Raw genomic sequence first — 21598 nt, 5'->3', positions numbered from 1 at the left:
ATAGAAATACAATGGAAATAGAAGCACTATTTCTAAAAAGTTGTCCAATATCATTCAGTTGGAATCTCTTTCTACATTTAGAGTGAAATGTTTATGACGAATTTGTTATCTTGAGTATGACAATTTATCTTAAGTGAAATCTCTATCATCTGCCTACTTCCCTTAAGGGGAATCACATGTACCACTTTATTCTTATATGAATGAACAATTACTTTGTGTTGACTTTGCCTGTGTTATCTTACTCTATGTTAACTTTAATTCTTATGTTAACTTTACTTTTCGCATAAGCCCGATTAGAGTTTAAATTTAAATTAAACAGCATTTATTAGAATATTGAAGACCTAGTTGAAAGTGAGTCAAATATTAAATGGTAATCTCATATATTGGGTCATAGAAAATCATCATTATGGAATAAATACTTGATTAATTTTGTGCATTACTGTGATTTGGGTGAGACCCTAAACTTATTAAGAATAGGAGTTAAATTATCAATGAATGTGTTAAATCAAAGATATTGCGTAGAATAATGATTAATACAGGAAAATACTGATTGGAAGCACTAACCAGTATTTGAAATGAACATTTCTATATTCTTTAATGTTCCAATTAAATATTTGTTAAAATATGCAACAAAATGAGCAAAACACAGATCTTTAATTTTGAGAGTTGACTATCACTTACTATCTTTAGACAATTTGAAAAAATTAAGAATTAAACATCCTTATTATCCAATCTAGGCAGTCTCAATCTAAATAATAAAATGAAAACATTTTCCTAAAATACTCTTTCCAGGTAGGAAAAAAAAATTACTAAAAGATTATTGAGAACTGGTATATTTGAAAAGTAAAATTTGATTGAGATGTAATAAAGTATAGCTTTGAAAATTAAATGAGGTAATTTTATCACTATGAATAAGTGTACCGTGTTGCAAATAATAGCAGTTCTCTTCCATTATTTTCCTGGGATGGCTGTTTCAACGTTAGCATTACATTCCATATTACTAAATTTAGCAATCACCAATCTCTTATCTTAACTGATCTCTGAGGAGCATTCTATATAAGTAACTTTGCCACTCTCATATGTGAATCATTCCATAAGTCTCTAATCATGGTGCAATTAAACTAGAAATCAATATCAAAGATGATACTAAAATCTCCCACATCATTACACATTAAGGAATATACTACCAAATAATGTACAGGTCAAAGAAGAAATCACAATGGAGTGAAAAAACATGAAACTATAGGATAATAAAAATACTAGGTATCATAATTTATGGGATAGAGCTAAGACAGTGCTTAGAAAGAAATCTTTGGCCCGCAAACTTTAGATGTAAAATAAAAGAAAAGCAGAATATCAGTGAGCAAGTAATCTATCTTAGGAAGTTAAAAGAAAATAACATTAAACCCAAAAAGAAAGAAAATAATAAAGACAAGAGGACAAATGAATAAAAATGTCAAATAAAAATACAATTCAGAGGACTGCAAAAGACAAAAGTTAGGTAAAATGATTGATAATGTAAAACAATTCATAATGAGAATATGAAATAGAAAAAATGCACAAATGAATAATATCATTTATAGAGAAGGGGATAACACAATAAAGTCATCAGAAATAAAAATACAATAAAATTTAAAACTTTTGGTCAATACATTTGAATATGAAGTTGAACTAGATAAATACTGAAAAAAAGTCTTACTTAAATTGACAAACAAGAAATGTAAAATTTAAATTATTCAATCCTATTTGTAGAAGTAAAGTTATAAATTTACAGCTTTCTACAAATAAAAACTTAGGCCCAGATTTTTTTTAAAATGCTAGTTTTATTTACACATAAATGATAGAAGATGAAGTGGCACACTCCAGTTTATTTTATATGCTCAATGTTATTTGGTAACAAAATATAAAAGAAATTAATAGGTCCTTCTCATCCATAACCATAGTTATAAAAACCCTAAACTAATAATAAAAAATAACAATCTAGGAATATATTTTTTAAGAAAGTATATATCACAACAAAGTCGGATGAATTCCAGGATTTGAAGAAAGTTTTAACATTAAAAAATCAGTTTTGTTTATAACAATGAAAAAAATGCATTGTGAATCACATACTTGAAATTATTTAATAAATTTCAATACCCATTGATGGCAAAAAGCTCAAGGAATTAGTACTTAAAAAATGGAAATTCCTTAATCTGAAAATAAATATCTATACAAACATATATAGCAAATATTTCTATTAATGAGATATTGAAAATATTGTTTTTAACAATGAGTACAAGGACACACTTTGTAATATCTTGCATTCAACATTTTATCTAACTGAGTTTGGTATGTGGAGGGAAATTAAATAAAACTAATGTTAGTTATATGTTATTATGCTTTATTTGCTTTATGCACATGTCAGTTCCCTCTAGTTGAAGACTATCAGGGACACACATGGTGTTGAACAAAGGAATGTTGATTGGCTTACTGCAATAAAGGACAAGACACATTTGGATTTGTGATAATGATTTGGGGAAGGGTTCAACAAAGTGGGGCTTGACTCTGGATTGGATATTGGCAGAAGAGAAGATAATTGGATGTTTGGGTTGCTTAATAATTTTTATGGAGAAGCGGGTAGGAATGAAGTAGACCTAAAACTATAATTGATAAATTTGTGATTGTTATTAGTATTAGTCAGGAAAGGTATTGGAGAGATATATTTGATTAATTTCATGGTATGAAGAAATTTTTGTTTTTGTCTGTGCTCATACATGATTACAGAGTAAACTTAATTTTTGTCTTGATCCATCATGGTCACGGAGTGGCCTTGTCTGATGCTGATGTTCTGAGAAGCACCATGGCTTAGTTGGGAGGCCAGAACAACTTAGGAACACCAAAGCTTCACAATTGGCACCCAGTCATCTCCAGCTATCAGGGGCTGCTTATCTCTTTATCTCACATTCTATCAGTTGATTATTATATCAACATAGCAAAGTAAATGTCATTAGCTTTATCATATTGATGAAGCAAAAACAAAACCTGAAAGAATAATTTGTCTAAATCAAACCCAGAATTTGAACATTGACTCTCTGACTCAAAGTATTATTCTATTGCAACATCTCTTCATTTGGGGTCAGAGTTCATGGAATGAACATAAATATGTATCAGAATTGTTTGTTAATATTTAAAATTATCTTCATTTATTCATTAGTCATAGGATGATGTTAATCATTGAACAGAGGAGAATGGCCTAAAGATTTGGAACAAGAATTGAAAAGGGATATTATTTGGAATAGTATCGCTTAAGCCATAAATGGAAGTGACCCTACAATATATAATCTGTTTAACAAGAGATTTTTGAATTTCCTGACCAACTGTCCACACTGCCACTTTATAAGAATAGTAGGGGAATCAAAAAAAGGAAGGAAACTAGGAAGGAATGAAGGATGGAAGGCAAGCAGGAGGATGGGATAAATAACATTTTGAGCACATTAGTCTTCTAATATCTGCTTATTTATTTTTTACTGTTTAAGTTCATTATTAATGAAAGAAGTATGACAGAATCTGCAAACCATGTAATATTTGATCTAACTGTACTTTAATTATCATGTTTTCTTGTAACTCTGGTTTTTATTCTCCAAAGATGTGTAAGAAGCAAATTTATATCTGTTTCCTAGTAAAAGATATTTGTTTAAAAGATCATTGAAATCAGTCTTCTGCAGTACTGATTCTGATTTGAAGTGGGAGCAAAGTGACTTCATTTGAGAAATAATGAGGTTTCCACATCGTAAAACAGAAATATTCCTAGTCCATGAGAACCTATCCAATTTTGCCTCTGTTTGTAGATGACGACTTTATAGACAAGACTTAGAAATGCAGGAATCACTCTAGGTGTTTCAAGGTAATATTATATGTTGTCATAACACTGAAAATGTTGGAGAAACAAAAGTCAAGGGTGACAGATAGTGGAATCAGATTTTTACTAGCTTTCAGGAAGTGCATTAGTTAGCTCAGGCTGCCATAGTAAAATACCATAGACTGGATGACAAACGACAGAAGTGTCTTTTCTCACTATTCTAGAGGCTGAAGTCTGAGATCAGAGTGCCACTCAGCATGGGGGAGTCCGGGTGAGGGCTCCTTTCTTGGTTTGCAGATGGCAGCCTTCTTGCTGTGCCCTCACATGGCAGAGAGAGAGAGAGAGATAATTTCTTCTTTGTATGAACCCACAGTCCTATCATATTAGGGCCCCACCTATTTGTCCTCATTTAACTTTAATTACCTCCCAGAGACCCTATTTGCAGATGCAGTCACACTGGCAGTTAGGACTTAAATGTTTGAGTTTGGGAGAGAAATAATTCAGTCCACAGCAGGGAGAGAGATGGTAAATACCAAAATCAGCTACAAAATCAACTAGAGGTCAGTAACTTTTTTGAAAAAATGAGAAAACAAACAAACAAACAAACAAACAAAAAAGGGGCAGCTGCAAAATTTCACATCTAACAATGCTCATTGGTCTACTTGCTCCTACTAGAGGAATAAAAATACTATGACTGCCCTTTTTCTGTGTTTCAAATAGCTTGAGTCCCTGTTAAGGTAAAATCTGCTCTGGAAATACGCTGCAGGGATTCTGGAAATGTGATTTTCAGTTTTGCGGCTTTATAATAGAGAACATAGCAAGATAAAATGGTCCCGAACTACAAGTAGTTATTATGTCATTGACATGCTATCGAAACATGCTTCTGTATTCTTATAGAGAAGAAAAATCTCAAGAAAACTGTGAACTTCTACGGAAAGAAAATTTAGGAGCAGAGAAAATATTATATAACTCAAATGCCATCTGAGATCAAGAATTGGAAAGTATATATAATCTAGGAAGGAATACAAATAGTAAGAATTTTTTCCTCTTACGTGATAAATAGAAGAGTTGAACCAGATGATCATTAAATTTTGATTTCTTTTTTATAGTATGTGTCCTATTCAAACTTTAGCATTGGGAAAAGCAACTGACGGAAACGAGTTTAATCAAAAAAGTATTCTTGAGTACCTCACTCACTCTGCTCAACTGGCAGCAGTGGTCTTGAGTTCACACTGATGAAGAAAATAATGAGACAGGTCAGGTTTTAACTAATATACATTTACTTTGCTTTATTAAAGAACACAGGGCAGACAACAACACAACATGCCTAGCAACAGCATGGTGAAGCTCTCAGTGCTCCAGGCCTGACTTTGCTAATCAGTCACTCTGCACTTAAACATGTAAGAAACTCCTTAAGTGATGAAGACGAGACAACATGATCCATCATACCTCGAGAATCCACTGACCCTGGTTGTGTTTTTTTTTTTTTTTTTTTTTTAAGGCTTTATGCATAGTCACTCAGTCCCACAACTAGCCATACAACTCTTTGAACATTTTATGTCCAGTTACTATTCTCCAAGCCAGCTGCATCACCTCACTACAGATTGCTTATTACTTGCAAAACTCAACAATAAAGTATATATTCTTGGTCTTAGCTACAATGCTTAGCTAAATTCTCATTTATCCTTTATCTGATATAACTATAAAGTATTCCCCCCCTTATCTGCAGTTTCACTTTCTGCAGTTTCAGTTACAGTCCTAAAATAGATGAGTACAGTTATAATACGATAAAATATTTTGAGAGATAAAGATCAAATTCAAACAGTTCTTATTAAAGTATATAATTTTATTTTAATATTATTGTTAACTTTTTACTGTGCCTAATTTGTAAATTAAAGTTGATTACATGTATGTATGTATACAAAAACACAGTATATATAGGCTTTAGTACTATCCAAGGTTTCAAGTATCTACTGAGGGTCTTTGAATACATCCCACATGAATAAAGTTGAGGAACTACTATACTATTAGAACTTCCTTGAGTTAGTGTTTTAAGTATCTGAACCTTACTTATAGGGGTGCATACTTTAAGACAAATGTATTAATAGTGTGAAACACTAATAATCCAAACAAGCAATTGTATTTTTCCAAATTTTACTAAAATATTGTTACCTACTTTACATAATACATTCACATATTTAATATATACATAGGACCAATACTGTTTAAGATTTCTTAAAAATATATTTCATTTTATAAAAAATAATATTTTCATGAGAAGTCATGAAAATAGCCTTTTTAAATGCCATTGTGTAACTTAGTTCATTAACATGCAAAATAGAAGTATCAATTATAGGTTAATTGCCTGAGAAAGAAAGAAACAATCTCCAGGGAGATGACCTTGTTTAAACAAAATTACTCACTTATGGTAAATTGTAAAATAGAATATATAAAAAATGTAGCATTATGTATTTATTGCAATCAAAAAGCTTGCATAATTTATTATTGAGGTCTTGCCAAAGACTTGAGCCATGTGAAGTATTTGAGACACTAATAAAGAACCTTTCCTAATTTGCAGATTCAAATTAAAAAGTGACATACATCTAAATGTTTGTATATTGTTTATATACATGAAATTTAAATAGCAATGAGGTGGCAATTAAGAAAAATCTTGTTTTAACAATATCACATAATTTAAGCATTTTTTTCAACATTGCTTTTAAATGACATTACTTTCCTACAACTCTTAATTACCTTTGAATCCAGCGTATGAAGTATAAACTCATTAACATCTTGTTGTGCTTTCCCACAAACAGCAACTACACTTGAATGCAATTTCAGATTAGACCTTTTACTATGTGGAAGAAAACTGGCTAAACTATTTAAATAATATTTATTGTAAACAATTTTCTGAAACATGTACTTATGGTACTTTATGAACTGGAAAATGTGTCTACTTGTTTCAGACTTACATATTTTGTTCTTGCAAAGCCAGTCAGTTTTTATTATGTCAGATGATTGCCAAGTGTACCAACCTTTGAGCTTACGACTTCATTTTTTACCCCACAGTAATTTTCTTAATGGCCACTAGAATTGATTATAATAGTAGGCATGCCTTTTATCAATATTATGCAGGAGTAAAAGCAGTTCTTGGCAGTTCCTGAATGGAATTCATCTGATTAAATATTCATTTTTTGATTACCGTCTAACCTTCTGCAACCTCTACTGTCTGTCTTTTGCCATTAAAGATTAATCTGCCAGTCTATCAGATAAAATAATAATCTGAATGGATCTGTATGACTTTACCTCATCTATGAAATCATATCAGACTATTATTTTTACCCATTGTAGATATATGTGACCATTAAATTACCATCAAGTAGGAAAGAAAACCTACTAGAATGCAATGTTTGTTTTATATGTATTATAAAACATATTTTCTGGATATTTAAAATTTGCCAGACCTACAAAAGAAGAATCTTGAGGAATGTTTCTTTTAAAAAGAGTAACATTGTATTTTCCATTGTTTTATTCATCCATCCATCCATCCATTAATTTTAGAGATCTATTTATTATCAGTGTACTTCTATTGTGAAAATTAGGTATTCATGAAAAATATATAATAGGTGTAGTTCAATTTCCCTTTTGTGAAGTATCATTTGAAAAAAAAGGGCATATGTTACACACACACATATCCATAGAATATTATTGCCCAGAAGAAAATATTGTTCTGTTGTAATTTAAAAAATGAAGTTTTGATGATACTAGATATTACATCAATCTTGGAGATGCATATTGTTTGAAAGCATCTTAAATATCTAAATAAATTAGGCCCAAATAAGTTAGTTTAACACATTTTCAGCTCTGGCATTTTTTAAACTTACTTGACTTTGGAACATTTCCTCATGAAACAACACAATACTCCACAGAATAGTAATTCTTGAGGATGTCTTGGGACATGCTGTACTAGAACTGGCTGCCTAATCAGTGTATTTTTCTCAGGATGGCTAGAGACAAATGCATTATTTCTAGACATAGCATCATCAGTTACGCTTGGAGACAAAGGAGACAAGTACATTTGGTTTTCCCATCACTTTATTCAGTATGCGAGTATGAGAGATAATTGTCATATTTAAGACATGTAATATTTAAGATTCCACAAGCAACACAAAGATTTCTAAATGTATATGAAGATTTAAAATACATCTAAAAACATATATTTGAGAAAAAGAGCTTCTTAATGTTCACAATGCAAGTTTTAGATGGTAACAGTCACATCCTGTGACATTGTGATAATGTGCCTCCAGCTCAGGGCTTATCTACTGTTATGGCCTGAATTGTGTCATATGTTGAATCCCTAACCTCTTCTACCTCAGAATTTGGCTGCATTTGGTGATAGGCCCTTTAGGAGGTAAATGGGTAATCTGAGGTCACATGGGTGGGCCCTAATCCTATCTGACTCATGACCTGCAAAGAGGGGAAGATTGTCTTCTGCAAGCCAAATAGACACCACAGGACAAAGAAAACCTGCTGACACCTTGATCTTGGACTCCACCCTCCCAAACTGTAAGAAGATACATTTCTGTTATTTATCTTTTACCCAACCTGTGGTACGTTGTTATGGCAGCCCCAGAATTCCTACTTCTTACAAAACTTATACTTACTAAGAAACCTTACTACTACTCCTAAGCATGAATTGGGCCAAACCAAGAGAAAGGTCACAGTGCAATGCTGCATTCACCCCTTTGCCAATAAAAAAAATCTTCGAACCCCCATCATCCCATAGAAGCTGCTAGTGAACCCCTCTTTCTTTCAGTTTTATTTATTACTGCATGTTTCTGTGGTTTCTTTGAGAATATAGGGTAGCTATTAAAGTTGGAGAAAGCTTGTTCCTCTGATGAACAATACAGTTAAATTACATTTAACAAAATAAGAAGAACAATCCTTTATATGTTCAGATGAATTAGATAAGTACATCTCACTGCTCTTTCCAGAAATACAAATTAGTGATAACTCTAGGCATAGAATTTTAATAGCCTTTTGGTTGCATTATTAAATGTCATAGATAAATTTAAGTTTTAGGGTCATGTTCTACTAGCAGAAAATATCAGCAGATATTTGAAGCCTCAAATAGATTGATTCAAATGTTTTAGATTAAAAAGTATATTGGCACAAGCTAATATTCATTCTATCGCTATCCTCGGGACATACATTGATTTATCTATGTTTTGCAGGACATTACATATCCCAACAAAGTTTGTCATCTTTAAGACGTTTGCCTGGAATGCCACTTTTTCACTTGGTCTTGTCCCTAGTTACTCCTGCTTTTTGAGAGACCTTTTTATAACCTCAAATGCCACTGGCTGTCAGAACATAATGAATCATGTATTACTACTGCCAAAATGCCTGCTTGGAGACTCATCTATTCAACTTGTACTCTCTAATGTCTGAACAAAATGCCTTCAGAACAGAACAACTCCATCCTTAGGCTGGTCTTCAAAAGGCAAATTATTTATGAATCAAAGTTTCAGAAACACTTGTGAACATCAATATTCTTTACTGGCTACAGAAATTATACCTCATGTTTTAATAAAACTGCATGATTTATAACAATGCTGAAGACCCATGGTTTTACTTTCAGAATTTATCACTTAAAAATTTTAGTGTGGCTTTAATACAGAGCACACTCAGACTGAAATAATCCTTGGTAAGGAATAATTTTGAAGATATATGTGCATGTGTGCTCATGTGTGTGTGCTTTGTCAGAGAGCAATTGGAGACCAAGTTATCTGATTTTACACTTTTGTGCAACAGAAACACCACTACTGCGGACTCTACTCCAGATCTGTCCCTCTATGACAATTCCTGCAGGAATTTTTAAACTGAGTTTTTTAAGAAAGAACATTTAGCATTGCTCAAATCTGCCCTGGAATGAGGCTTATGTGCAATTTACTCTAAAATCAGGCAATTAGTTGTAAGTTGTATACACACACACACACATATGTGTGGACATATTTTTTTACACATATATCCTGCTTTGGATTTTCAGTTCCTCTTCATTTACCAGGATAAGCTTCTAGAATAGCGCTAGGGCTGAACATTTGTGTCCCCTTCAAATTCTTGCATTCAAATCCTAATCCCCAAGCCAATGGTACCAGGAGGTGGGACCTGTGGGAGGTGATTATGTCATAAAGGCTGAGCCCATGTGAATTTGATTAGTGCCCTTATAAAGGAGGCCCAAGGGAGCTTGTTAGCACTTCTGCCATGTGAAAACATAACAATAAAAAAATGCCATCTAGGAAGGGGGCCCTCACCAGACACTGAACCTGCTAAATCTGCCAGCACCTTGGCACAGCATCTGAACTGGGAGAAATATGTTTCTGTTTATAAGCCACTCAGCCAAAACGGCTGTTATTACAGCTGATCAAAAGAATTGCTGTTCATCAGGCCAAAGACATGCTGGTCCTTTTCCCTTCATTCATACCTATTATTGTCCCTTCAATCTTTTCCTAATGTCTTGAGCCTCTGCTTGTTTATTTTCTCACAAAATCTTAATTCATTGATTTTTACAGACAAAAACTCAAATATACCTGCAAATGTTCAGCATCATTTACTTATTAGCCAGAAAATGTTTGCATATTCTCTAATTTATTTTTTCTCTAATTTATGTGTTCTTGGTGTTTTGTACATGTATTGTCTACCTCAAGGCAGTGATTAATATATTTTTTAATTTTGCTTTGGGAAAAACTTTCTGACTTGGCTCTGTGTTGAAAACATATCTCACAATTGAACAGAATGTAGAAACTGACATTTACTTTAAAGCTTCATGAACATATTCCTGGGGGGATTTCAGGAATCTCTCTGTTTCTGGCTTGCTTTCATTGTTCAGTGTCTGCTATTCTGTGGACCACACATTCTACATTTATTTTTAGTGAGATTGTCCTAGATTAATATGTAATTCCTACCATTTATGCTGCTTTATACTGGAGAACTTTTTCTAACCTTCATTGAGTTGTTTCAATTGCTTCATACCTATACTACTTCATTTCTCAACAATTCAGTTATAAAAAAATAAATTATAAATAAAACAATGCACATTTTAAATATATTTGAAATATTTTCTGGAATTTAAAGTTTGTATATTACAGAAACAAGTTGACTATATGTACTGAGAGCCTTTAAATATTTATATTATTTGATCCAGTAACTGAATTTTTAAGGTTTTTCAAAGAAAACACAGTAATAAGATACAGTAATAATTTGTTGAATAAAAGTTAATCCTAGATCTTTTTAATAAGCTCATAAATGAGGAACTATATTCTTGACACAATATTTATTGTGGAAATTTGTAACACGTTATGATATATTCATATAATGGAATTTTTGTATCTATCAGATACAGTCATGTGTTGTTTGATGACAGGAATATATTCCCCTTTTTTGGTAGGGAAAGATGTTAATTTAAAATAATAGAAATTGTTTTGAATGAGGAGTACCAGATGTGCTACCAAATACCTGTGATTTGGACAAGGTAACATGAATTCACTAGCTGATAGTGTTAGAAAAGAAGCTAATACCCCAATGTTTGAGTTGATGAATATGATCAATAATATATTTTATCATTTGTTATTGTGGGAACATCATAGAGCATAGTTAAACCAATCTACATTATGTAACTTCCTAAAAACCTAGGTTACATGGTATAGCCTGTTGCTCCCAGGCTACAAATCTGTACATCACGGCAATGTATTAAATACTGTAGGCAATTGTAACACAATGGTAAGTGTTTGTAAAGCTAAACATATCTAAACATAGAAAAAGTACAGTCAAAATATGGTATAAAAGATTAAAAATGATACATGTATATAGGACATTTACCATGAATGAAGCATGTATGATGGGAAGTTGCGCTGGGTGTCATTGAGTGAGTAGTGGTGAATGTGAAGGCCTAAGTCACTACTGTAGACTTTAGAGACACTGCACATTTGGGTTATAGTAAATATTTAAAAATATTTTCTTTCACTCATCAAAATTAACCTTGGCTACTGTAACCATTTTACTTTATACAATTTTACTTGTTTTAACTTTTTGATACCGTATATTTCCTTTAACACACAACACATTGTACACAGTAAACAAATTTCACTTTCGTTACATCCTTGTACTATAAATATTTTTCTATTTTTTGTTTTTTACTTTTAAAACATTTTTTTTGATAAACCTAAGACACAAACGCACACATTGGCCTAGGCCTACGTAGGGTCAGGATCATCAATATCACTGCCTTTCACCTCCACATCTTGTCCCACTAGAAGGTCTTCCTGGGCATTGACAGGTATAGAGCTGTCATCTCGTATGATAACAATGCCTTCTTCTGAAATACCTTCTGGTATTCTTCTGGAATACCTCCTGAAGGACCTGACCGAGGCTTTTCTTGAGGAGGTGTCACTCTTTTCAGAAATATGTCTATAGTGGTTTGCTTGGTTTATTTCTTTTCTTTTCTTTCATCATAGATTTGCTTGTAAGCAGATGATGCACCATGAATATTCCTCTTTATTAATAAGGACCTTTCAATGTTGAGGTCCATGTTTTAATACCTTTTTTTTTTTTTTTTTTTTTTTTTTTGAGATGGAATCTCGCTCTGTCGCCCAGGCTGGAGTGCGGTGGCGCGATCTCGGCTCACTGCAAGCTCCGCCTCCCGGGTTCCTGGGTTCACGCCTTTCTCCTGCCTCAGCCTCCTGAGTAGCTGGGACTACAGGCACCCGTCACCACGCCCAGCTAATTTTTTTGTATTTTTAGTAGAGACAGGGTTTCACCGTGTTAGCCAGGATGGTCTCAATCTCCTGACCTCGTGATCCGCCTGCCTCGGCCTCCCAAAGTGCTGGGACTATAGGCGTGAGCCACCGCGCCCGGCTGTTTTCATACTTTTTAAGGAACCTGTTGAGGTCTGCAAAGCCTTCTGCTAAATCTTTCACTGTGAACTTTCTTGTCAAGGGGTTCCTCTTCTTTTTCTTCTCAGTTCGCTTTTATTTTGCCTCTTTACCTCTGTGTTTCTGCTTCAGTTCCAACAAGTCCCCATTAGTCAATTTCTCAGGAATGACTTCTAGGAATTCCTGAATGTCATCCTCATCTACACGCAGATTAAAGTTGTTTGCCGTCTCAACTACAGGCTTGTTGGTTTTTGCAACCTTCTATTCTTGGAAAATTATTTAAAATCATGGATGAACCTTTTAAGTATCTTCTTCCTGATGCCATTTATACACTCCTTGGCAACATCACCCTATGCCCAAGCAAGGTCCAGGGTAGAGTCACAGATGGCATAATCCTTCCAGAGTAGCATCAATGTCTTCCGAATGTCTTCCTCAGTTGTAGCAATAGCCTGGGCAAATGTCCTCAGGTAGTCGGGCTTCAAAGCTGCCGTTACTCCTTGATCAATTGGCTGGATGAAAAAGGTGATGTTAGGAAGAAAAAAAACCTCACTTTGATATTGACATGAAGGTCACCAATAAAAGGAGACTGTACAGGAGCATTATCAACAATAAGCCGAATCTTGACAGGCATGCTATTCTTCAAACAGTACTTCCCCATTTTGCTCATGTAGCAATTCTGACGGGCATCTTGGAAGAGGAGCTGGGTCATCCACAAACTATTGCTCCTGTAGTACACAGGGAGTGTGTGTTTATTGATAATAAGCTTGAAAGTCCTGGCATTCTCACTGTGCCAGATCACAAAGGGTTTCAATTTGTAGCCTGTAACATTGCCACCAAATAAGACTCTTATCCCGTCCTTAAAAAATCTTGGCATTAAGTTGGTGTTCGTAGGGATGAAAGTTCTTTCAGGCATTTGTTCCCAGAATAGGGAGTTTTCATCCATATTGAAGATTTGCTCTCGCAAGTATTTTTTCTGCACAACCAGCTTATCTTATTGTAGAATCATACAATCTGATTTTTGGAAGTTCCAAAAATTCCTCAGCTGCTGTCACATCAGCACTTGCATACTCACCACTCACTTTTACATTATATAATGAATAACTATTCATGAATTGTTTAAACCACCCAGAGTTAACAGTAAATTTCACATTGTAGTTGGATACTGTCTTTTCTTACAATATTGCAAACAGATTTTGCTTTGGTTATAATTATCATGGTGCCAAGAGGGATATGTTTCTGTGTCTGCTCTTTAATCCAGTTCATCAGCAGCTTCTCCATATCCGATATAGGCCATTCTTGAATTTTTGTTAGTCTTGTTGCCTCCAAGAAGCAGATTCTCTAACAGATTCTGTCACTTTGTTCTTGTTGTTGATCATAGCTATGGTGGAATGGAATATGCCTGCCTGAAGAGCAATAACCACCACTGGTTTTCCACCTTCATAGTTCTTAATCACTTTTCATTTAGTCTCCATGACAGTCACTCTAAGGGGCCTCTTATGGGCAGCATTAGCAGTGGCTTTTGTATTGTTAGGGACCATGATGAACAAAACAAGAGAATAAATCCACTGAGGTTACACAGTCAAGGGATGCAGTAAACATGAGATGTGTGAGGCTTCTGTGGGCTTCACACAGCATACTGTCTTAATGGAAACTTTTTGCTTAGTAAGTAGGATTACACTTTAAAGTGCTGATAAAAAGTAGAGTATAATAAATACATAAATCACTAGCATAGTTGTTTATTATAATGATCAGGTATTATATACTGTACATAATTATATGTATCGGATTTTCTTACCACTGCAGCACAGTAGATTAGTTTACAGCAACATCACTACAAACATGAGTGATGTGTTATAGTATGACAATATTAGAAAATAGGAATGTTTCAGCTCCATTGTAATCTTGTGGGAGCAACATTGTATATGATATTGTACAGCATGTGACTGTATTTTGTTTTCAGATATTTTAACAACCTAAAAATTATCATTTTAAAACAATGAAAAGGAGTAAGAGTAAATATTGTTTATCTAACATTATTCAAGCTATGCAAAATATGCATAGCAGATATACACAATAAATATTTTATAGTAACTACTTATTGATTATAGTGTTAAATATACTGGTTTATTTTTATTATTGTTAATATACATTATAATCTACATTTACAAAATTGGCATCTCTTACTGTGTAGTCAGAAAAAAGTAAGTTTTTAATACTGTTATAAAAAATGGTAAAATGTTTCCATTACTCATGTAATGTAGAGTTTAAAATTTCTAACAACTAGATGATTCATAAATGACCTTTCAAATGAAAGAAAGAAACCATGATTATGGAAGATTCGAGCCTAGGAAAAGGAAATAGAGACTCTTGGAAGGCTATCATAATCTAAAAGTCACCAAAAATATATAAAAAGCCAAAAGAGTTATTCAAGATTATGTAATTTCTTCTTCTTATTTACATATTTGTAGCCAGGTTTATCTGAACATGTATTCAATAAAAAAGATCAAATAAAGCAAATAACAAAGATTTGTTTTAAAAAAGCACCACTTAGAAATAAAGGTGGAAATCTGTGCCACTTAAATTATAAATATTAATTTATTATATTAAATTAATAATATTTAATATATTATATTGATATTATATTATACTTATTAATTAATAGACTATATATTAATTGTTTATAAATATTTATTGCCTTCTGTCACAGTGAAGTATAAAAATAGAGCTAATTCAAGAATATATGATTATCTGTACTTGAATAATTAAGAGTAGAGCCCAACAAGTAATCCTCCTTAGACCAGGAGCAGTGGCCCACACCTGTAATCCCAGCACTTTGGGAGGCCGAGGTGGGCGGAACACGAAGTCAGGAGATCGAGACCATCTTGGCTAACACGGTGAAACCCCATCTCTATAAAAATACAAAATATTAGCCGGGCGTGGTGGCAGGCACCTATAGTCCCAGCTACTTGGGAGGCTGAGGCAGGAGAATGGTGTGAACCCGGGAGGCGGAGCTAGAGGTGAGCCGAGATGGTGCCACTGCACTCCAGCCTGGGCGACAGAGCGAGACTCCGTCTCAAAAAAAAAAAAAAAAAAAAATCCTCCATCCTTACTCCTCTTCAATGTGAAATAAACATTGTGCCATCAGAGCATTTTGTCTTATATTGTCATTTTCTTTTTTTTTTTTTTTTTTTTGAGACGGAGTCTCGCTCTGTCGCCCGGGCTGGAGTGCAGTGGCGCTATCTCGGCTCACTGCAAGCTCCGCCTCCCGGGTTCACACCATTCTCCTGCCTCAGCCTCCCGAGTAGCTGGGACTACAGGCGCCTGCCACCTCGCCCGGCTAATTTTTTTGTATTTTTAGTAGAGACGGGGTTTCATTGTGTTAGCCAGGATGGTCTCGATCTCCTGACCTCGTGATCCGCCCATCTCGGCCTCCCAAAGTGCTGGGATTACAGGCTTGAGCCACCGCGCCCGGCCTATATTGTCATTTTCATGTCTCTAGGACATCGTGGCCCTATGTAATAGGAGGATTGGAGATGACACTGAGAGACATGTTCTTTGGACTTTTCTTTTTGTAATGGACGTATCTTGAAAGAAACTAATCACTTTGGAACCAACCTAAGCCTTTTTTGCTTTTAGAGTAGTTGTATTCTGCCAGATTTTAACTGTACTACACTCACATACAAACCAATCCCATCAGGCAGACCGTCAAAATTCCTAAACATTACATTGTTGGAAGGTGGTGGTAGCAAATAGTTTTTATTGATGAAGAGTAAGGAATGATGTGTTTCGTTTCTTCACCTCATAGATCAGACTTAGAAAAATCTCTTTACCAGATTTCATAAGGGAAAAAATAATAAATTATGCCTGATTTTGTGAACTAAATTTACTAAATTTCTTTAAATAACAAATGCCTATACTACTTCATTTCATCATCTGTGACATAAAGTATTATTTTCTAACATTAAGCAAAAATGAATGGTGACCTTAGGAGTGCTTTAAAAAACTTTATGAATCAAGCCTAGTAGAGATAGGAGACAGCTTGTTAAATATAGTATTGGAACAAAACTTACAAAATTTTCTGACAGATAATGCACAATAAAATGTGGACTCTGCCTCTGATTTGAAACTTCCCAGAGCATCCCCTCTGCTTGGACCTCTGTATTTACATCTGATCTTCCTTGTTGTATAACATAATCATAAACAATTAACAACTCATATTGCCAGATATGAGTATATTCATTCTTTAATAAATTCATGTTCTTGATAACTACATTTAAGTATGTTATAGTGTGTCTTACTCAATTTAGGCTACTAAGAATAACAGAATGCCACTGGCTTATAAACAACAGATATTTATTTCTCACAACTCTGGAGACTGGAAATGCAAGATCAGAGCAGCACCAGCAAATTCAGTGTCTGACCAAAGCCCGGGTCCCGGTTCATAGATGGCCTTCCTCTCGCTATGTTCTGACATGGTGGAAGGGGAGAGGGATCTGACTGGATTCCATTTTAAAAGAGCAGTAATCCCAATCATGAAGCCTTTGCCCTCATGGCCTAATCACCTCCCAGAGTCCCTGCCTTCTAATACCGTAACACTGGATTAGGTGTTAACATATGAATCTGGGGGAACATAAACATTCAGTTAATACAATTTGAGGGACTGAGGGGACATTTTAAGCGATTTTTGTAATCGGCAGAGAGTTTTGTGCCTATTAAAATGTAAGAACTTATGTAAAAGTTAGAGACCTGAAAAAAATATTTATTGATTCTCAACTATAACATGAAAATAATAACTATTAATAAATACTTCATTTAATAGTTATAAAATATATCAACTTTGTTAATTTTTAAATTTTGTATTTATCAAATTTAATTAATTTCAGGAAGTGTATGGTTTAAACTTTCTAATTTGGCAAGAATCCCCGTTTGGGCCAATGGTTTCAGATAAATTATTGCCAATTTTAAAGTAAATCAGTTAATTGTTGGCAAATTAAAATTAAATTGAAAAATTATTTAATAAGTTTTCAAAAGTTTTATATATAAAGTATTATTTTTAATAATACTCAAAACTAAGATGTCCTGGGCTTATGGAAGTTACTGAAATGTTCCTGAAATCTCTCCAACAATTCTCATTATATATGAACCTTTCTGAAGAATAAATACTAAGAATTTGGAATGTGACTATACAGTATTCTTGTGTAGATATATTACTGGTATACTGTTTTTTGATAGGAAAAGATGTTAATTTGAAATAATAGAAATTGTTTTAAATTAGGAGTACCAGATGTGCTACCAAATACCTATGATTTGGACAAGGTAACATGAATTCACTAGCTGATGGTGTTATAAAAGAAGCGGATACCCCAATGTTTGAGTTGATGAATATGATCAATAAATGTTCATTGTTTTCTCTCAGATCTCACCTCCATAGTGTACATGATGGAGTGTTATGCTGTTAACAAACTTGCTATTAAAAAAGTGTTGAATACACCACATAACACAATTTAAATGACTGTGTTTGTATACATGTAGTATACCTGTATGATACATTTTTAAGAAATAGGGGCTGGGCACGGTGACTCACGGCTGTAATCCTAGCACTTTGGGAGGCCGAGGCAGGTGAATCACCTGAGGTCAGGAGTTCGAGACAAGCCTGGCCAACATGGCGAAACCCCGTCTCTACTAAAAATACAAAAATTAGCTGGGCATGGTGGCGGGGGCTTGTAATTCTAGTTACTCGGGAGACTGAGGCAGGAGAGTAGCTTGAACCTGAAAGGCGGAGGTTGCAGTGAACCAAAATTGTACTACTGCATCCCAGCCTGGGTGACAAGAGCGAAACTCTGTCAAAAAAAAGGAAAGGAAGGGAAAGGAAGGGAAGGGGAAGGGAAGGGGAAGGGAAGGGGAAGGGAAGGGGAAGGGAAGGGGAAGGGAAGGGAAGGGAAGGGAAGGGAAGGGAAGGGAAGGGAAGGGAAGGGAAGGGAAGGGAAGGGAAGGGAAGGGAGGGGAGGGGAGGGGAGGAGAGGGGAAGGAAAGGGAAGGGAAAGGAAAGGGAGAAAAAGAATTACTGGGTCAAGGGTTAGATGCATTTGTAATTTTTTTTAATTTTAAAATTTTGTTGACTTTTGAATATTAATACAGCTATATAGTACATAATTCAAAAAGAGAAAGAGATGAATGGTAAAAATAAAATTCTCTCACACCACTTTCTTCCATTAATCCAGTTCCCTTGGGAGTCATGTCTTTATATACATCCTTCTAGAAATATGTGATATTTACACAGGTATGTATGAATACGTAGAATTCCTCTTTTTCAAGTAGGATTTTGTTTTCTTGTGCCTATCCCTTTAAGGGGAGCGGAAGACCCATGTCAAGATGGCTTAAACAGAGACTCCAGGCTAGAGTGTAAGCATTCATATCAAGAGTATGCTATTTTTTTGCCTCATCACCTCAGCCTCAGCCGTGGTGGACCTTATCAGTAAAAGTGATTTTTTTCTTTGATTTTCACTGTAACTTATTCTTTTCCCTGGATGAAAGGATAGTAATGAATTCTGTACATTGCTCTGTCCCTGGCCTAGAAATCTCAATCTTACTGCCATCTTGCTCTGCACTGGGCACACAGTACACACTCTGTAATTACCCTTCGCCAGCTTCCTAGAATGTCCTTCACTCCTCTCTTCCATTAGTTCCTGTGACTCAGACATCCTCTTGCTGATTTTCTCTCTGGTGTATCACATATTGTAGTAGCATCTTGGGCAAAGATTATGTGGATTTTTAGTTTTGCAGACCCTGTTTATGTAAAAATTACTTTACCTTACTTTCCCACCTGATTTCTCTTAGAAATATGAAATAATTTTTATGTTGCTATGCTGCCTTTCAATGTTATTTAAATATTGGAAGACATTTCTGATTCCTTATTCTTTGTATGTAACAATTTTAGTTGCCCTCCCCCATGGAAGTTTATAAGATCATCATTTTGTCTCCAGTGTTCTAAAATGTCACAATGATTGGCTAATTTGGTCATCCCACCATACCAGGTACTGGGAGATTCCTTTTAATTTAGGAGCTGATTTCCTTTAGAGCAAGTGTGTCCAACTCATGGCCCACAGGCCACATGTGGCCCAGGACAGCTTTGAAGGCGACCCAACACAGATTTGTAAACTTTCGTAAAACATTATGAGATGTTTTTGCAATTTTTTTTTTTTTTTTTTTTTTTTTTTTTTAGCTCAGCAGCTATCATTATTGTTAGTGTATTTTATTTGTTGCCTAAGACAATTCTTCCAATGTGGCCCAGGGAAGCCAAAAGATTGGATACCTCTACTTGAGAACTAGGAAATGGTCTGGGATGGTATTACATCCAATTACATTACATTATGTTATTTATGATACATATAATGCATATGGTATATATTAAATGTAATAAAACATACCATAATTGCATAGTGTTTTAACCAAATGGACAAATGAGTATTAGCATGAATTACTTGTTAGTTGAGGAAATTGCACATTTACAGCATGCACAGAGGATTGGTCTGCAATAACAATGTCCTCTAAGCAATGTAAATTGGTGGCTTTTAAAATATATTTTCAAAATATTTTTGCAGTAAATTACTAAATTTGAATATTATATTTTAATGCTAGTCACACACACATAGCATATTCTGCTAACAATGGTATCTTTAAAAAATAAAGAGGAAGTTATTTTAGTTCCAAATGGCAAAGTTTTCCAGTACAGTCTTTTTACAATAGAAACATTATAGTACTTTCTTAAATATTTTATAGTTTTTTCCTAATCACAAGTTATATAGCTGTTTCTTTTCTGTGATTAACAAATATATAGCATTAAATCAAATAGGAACAGTATATATTTATAATAGTGCATTCCTACATATACTGAGTATATGAATAAAGAATTATAAATTGTGACATCTTACAATAGGTATGGCCAACAATAAATGTATAATAATCATTTTGGATTTTCAACCCTGTATTTTCTCTGATAACCTATCACCCCAGCATAAAAAAGTATTTATGACATAAATATTATGGCTCAACTTTTGTGGTGTTATCAATACAAATCCTCCAAGTGTCATATTCTAATGAAGAATGCAAATAGAATTCCACTAATAATACTTCTTTATTGAATAAAATGTTTTTGTCATATTACATCTTATTTTAAAGCATGTATTTAACTTTGAAAAAGCTGAAACAGAGTCACACCTTTTTCTTTTAGTCGTCATTACCTTTCAATTTATGGGAATAATGAGAGAAAAAGCACTAACGTTATACTAAGATATTATTCAAGACTTGTGTTGTTTCTCTGTTTTTAGCATGCAGTGACCTGGAGTTCAGGGAAGTGGCAAACAGATTGCGGGACTGGTTCAAGGCCCTTCACGAAAGTGGAAGTCAAAACAAGAAGACAAAAACATTGCTGAGGACTGAGAGAAGCAGTAAGATTTCTCAAGTTGATAATTGCTACTGTATCTGATATGAAGTTTTATTTCCAATGAACCACGTAGAACAAAACACATATTTCAGTATTTATTCACTGCATATATACTGAATAAAAATCAGAACATGATTACTTCCAAGCACACCTGTATTATTTTGCAGGGAAATAAGGCATTTGGGACAACTCTGATTGGAGGAAAAGGGAATGTCTCCTCAGAGGGTGTTTAGCTTTCAGTAGAGCAGAAAGAATGAGAATATTCTTCAGTGTTTTATTAAGGTGGTAAAGAATAGAACAACACAGAAAATAAAGGTAAAAAATTTGGAGCGCTTAGATTTTAAAAGAATACAGCGGAACTCCCCCATATGGTAGCCTTTCCGA

At 34.2% G+C, this 21598-nt stretch overlaps 1 protein-coding gene across 5 annotated transcripts in view; it reads left to right on the top strand.

The window, feature by feature from the left end:
• SPOCK3 (SPARC (osteonectin), cwcv and kazal like domains proteoglycan 3) overlaps positions 1-21598 on the top strand; it is a 482228-nt gene that overhangs the window by 418081 nt on the left and 42549 nt on the right. For all 5 annotated transcript variants that reach the window (XM_065545673.1, XM_005556250.4, XM_074040734.1 and 2 more), the window contains one exon: positions 21099-21218. In XM_065545673.1, coding sequence (XP_065401745.1) covers positions 21099-21218 — 120 coding nt within the window. The remainder of the gene's footprint in view (positions 1-21098; positions 21219-21598) is intronic.

Source organism: Macaca fascicularis, chromosome 5 (genome assembly GCF_037993035.2).
Source record: "Macaca fascicularis isolate 582-1 chromosome 5, T2T-MFA8v1.1".
In the NCBI taxonomy this organism is placed as follows: domain Eukaryota; kingdom Metazoa; phylum Chordata; class Mammalia; order Primates; family Cercopithecidae; genus Macaca; species Macaca fascicularis.
The sequence above is the reverse complement of the archived record's forward strand: the minus strand, read 5'-3'. Positions and strand labels throughout refer to the sequence as shown.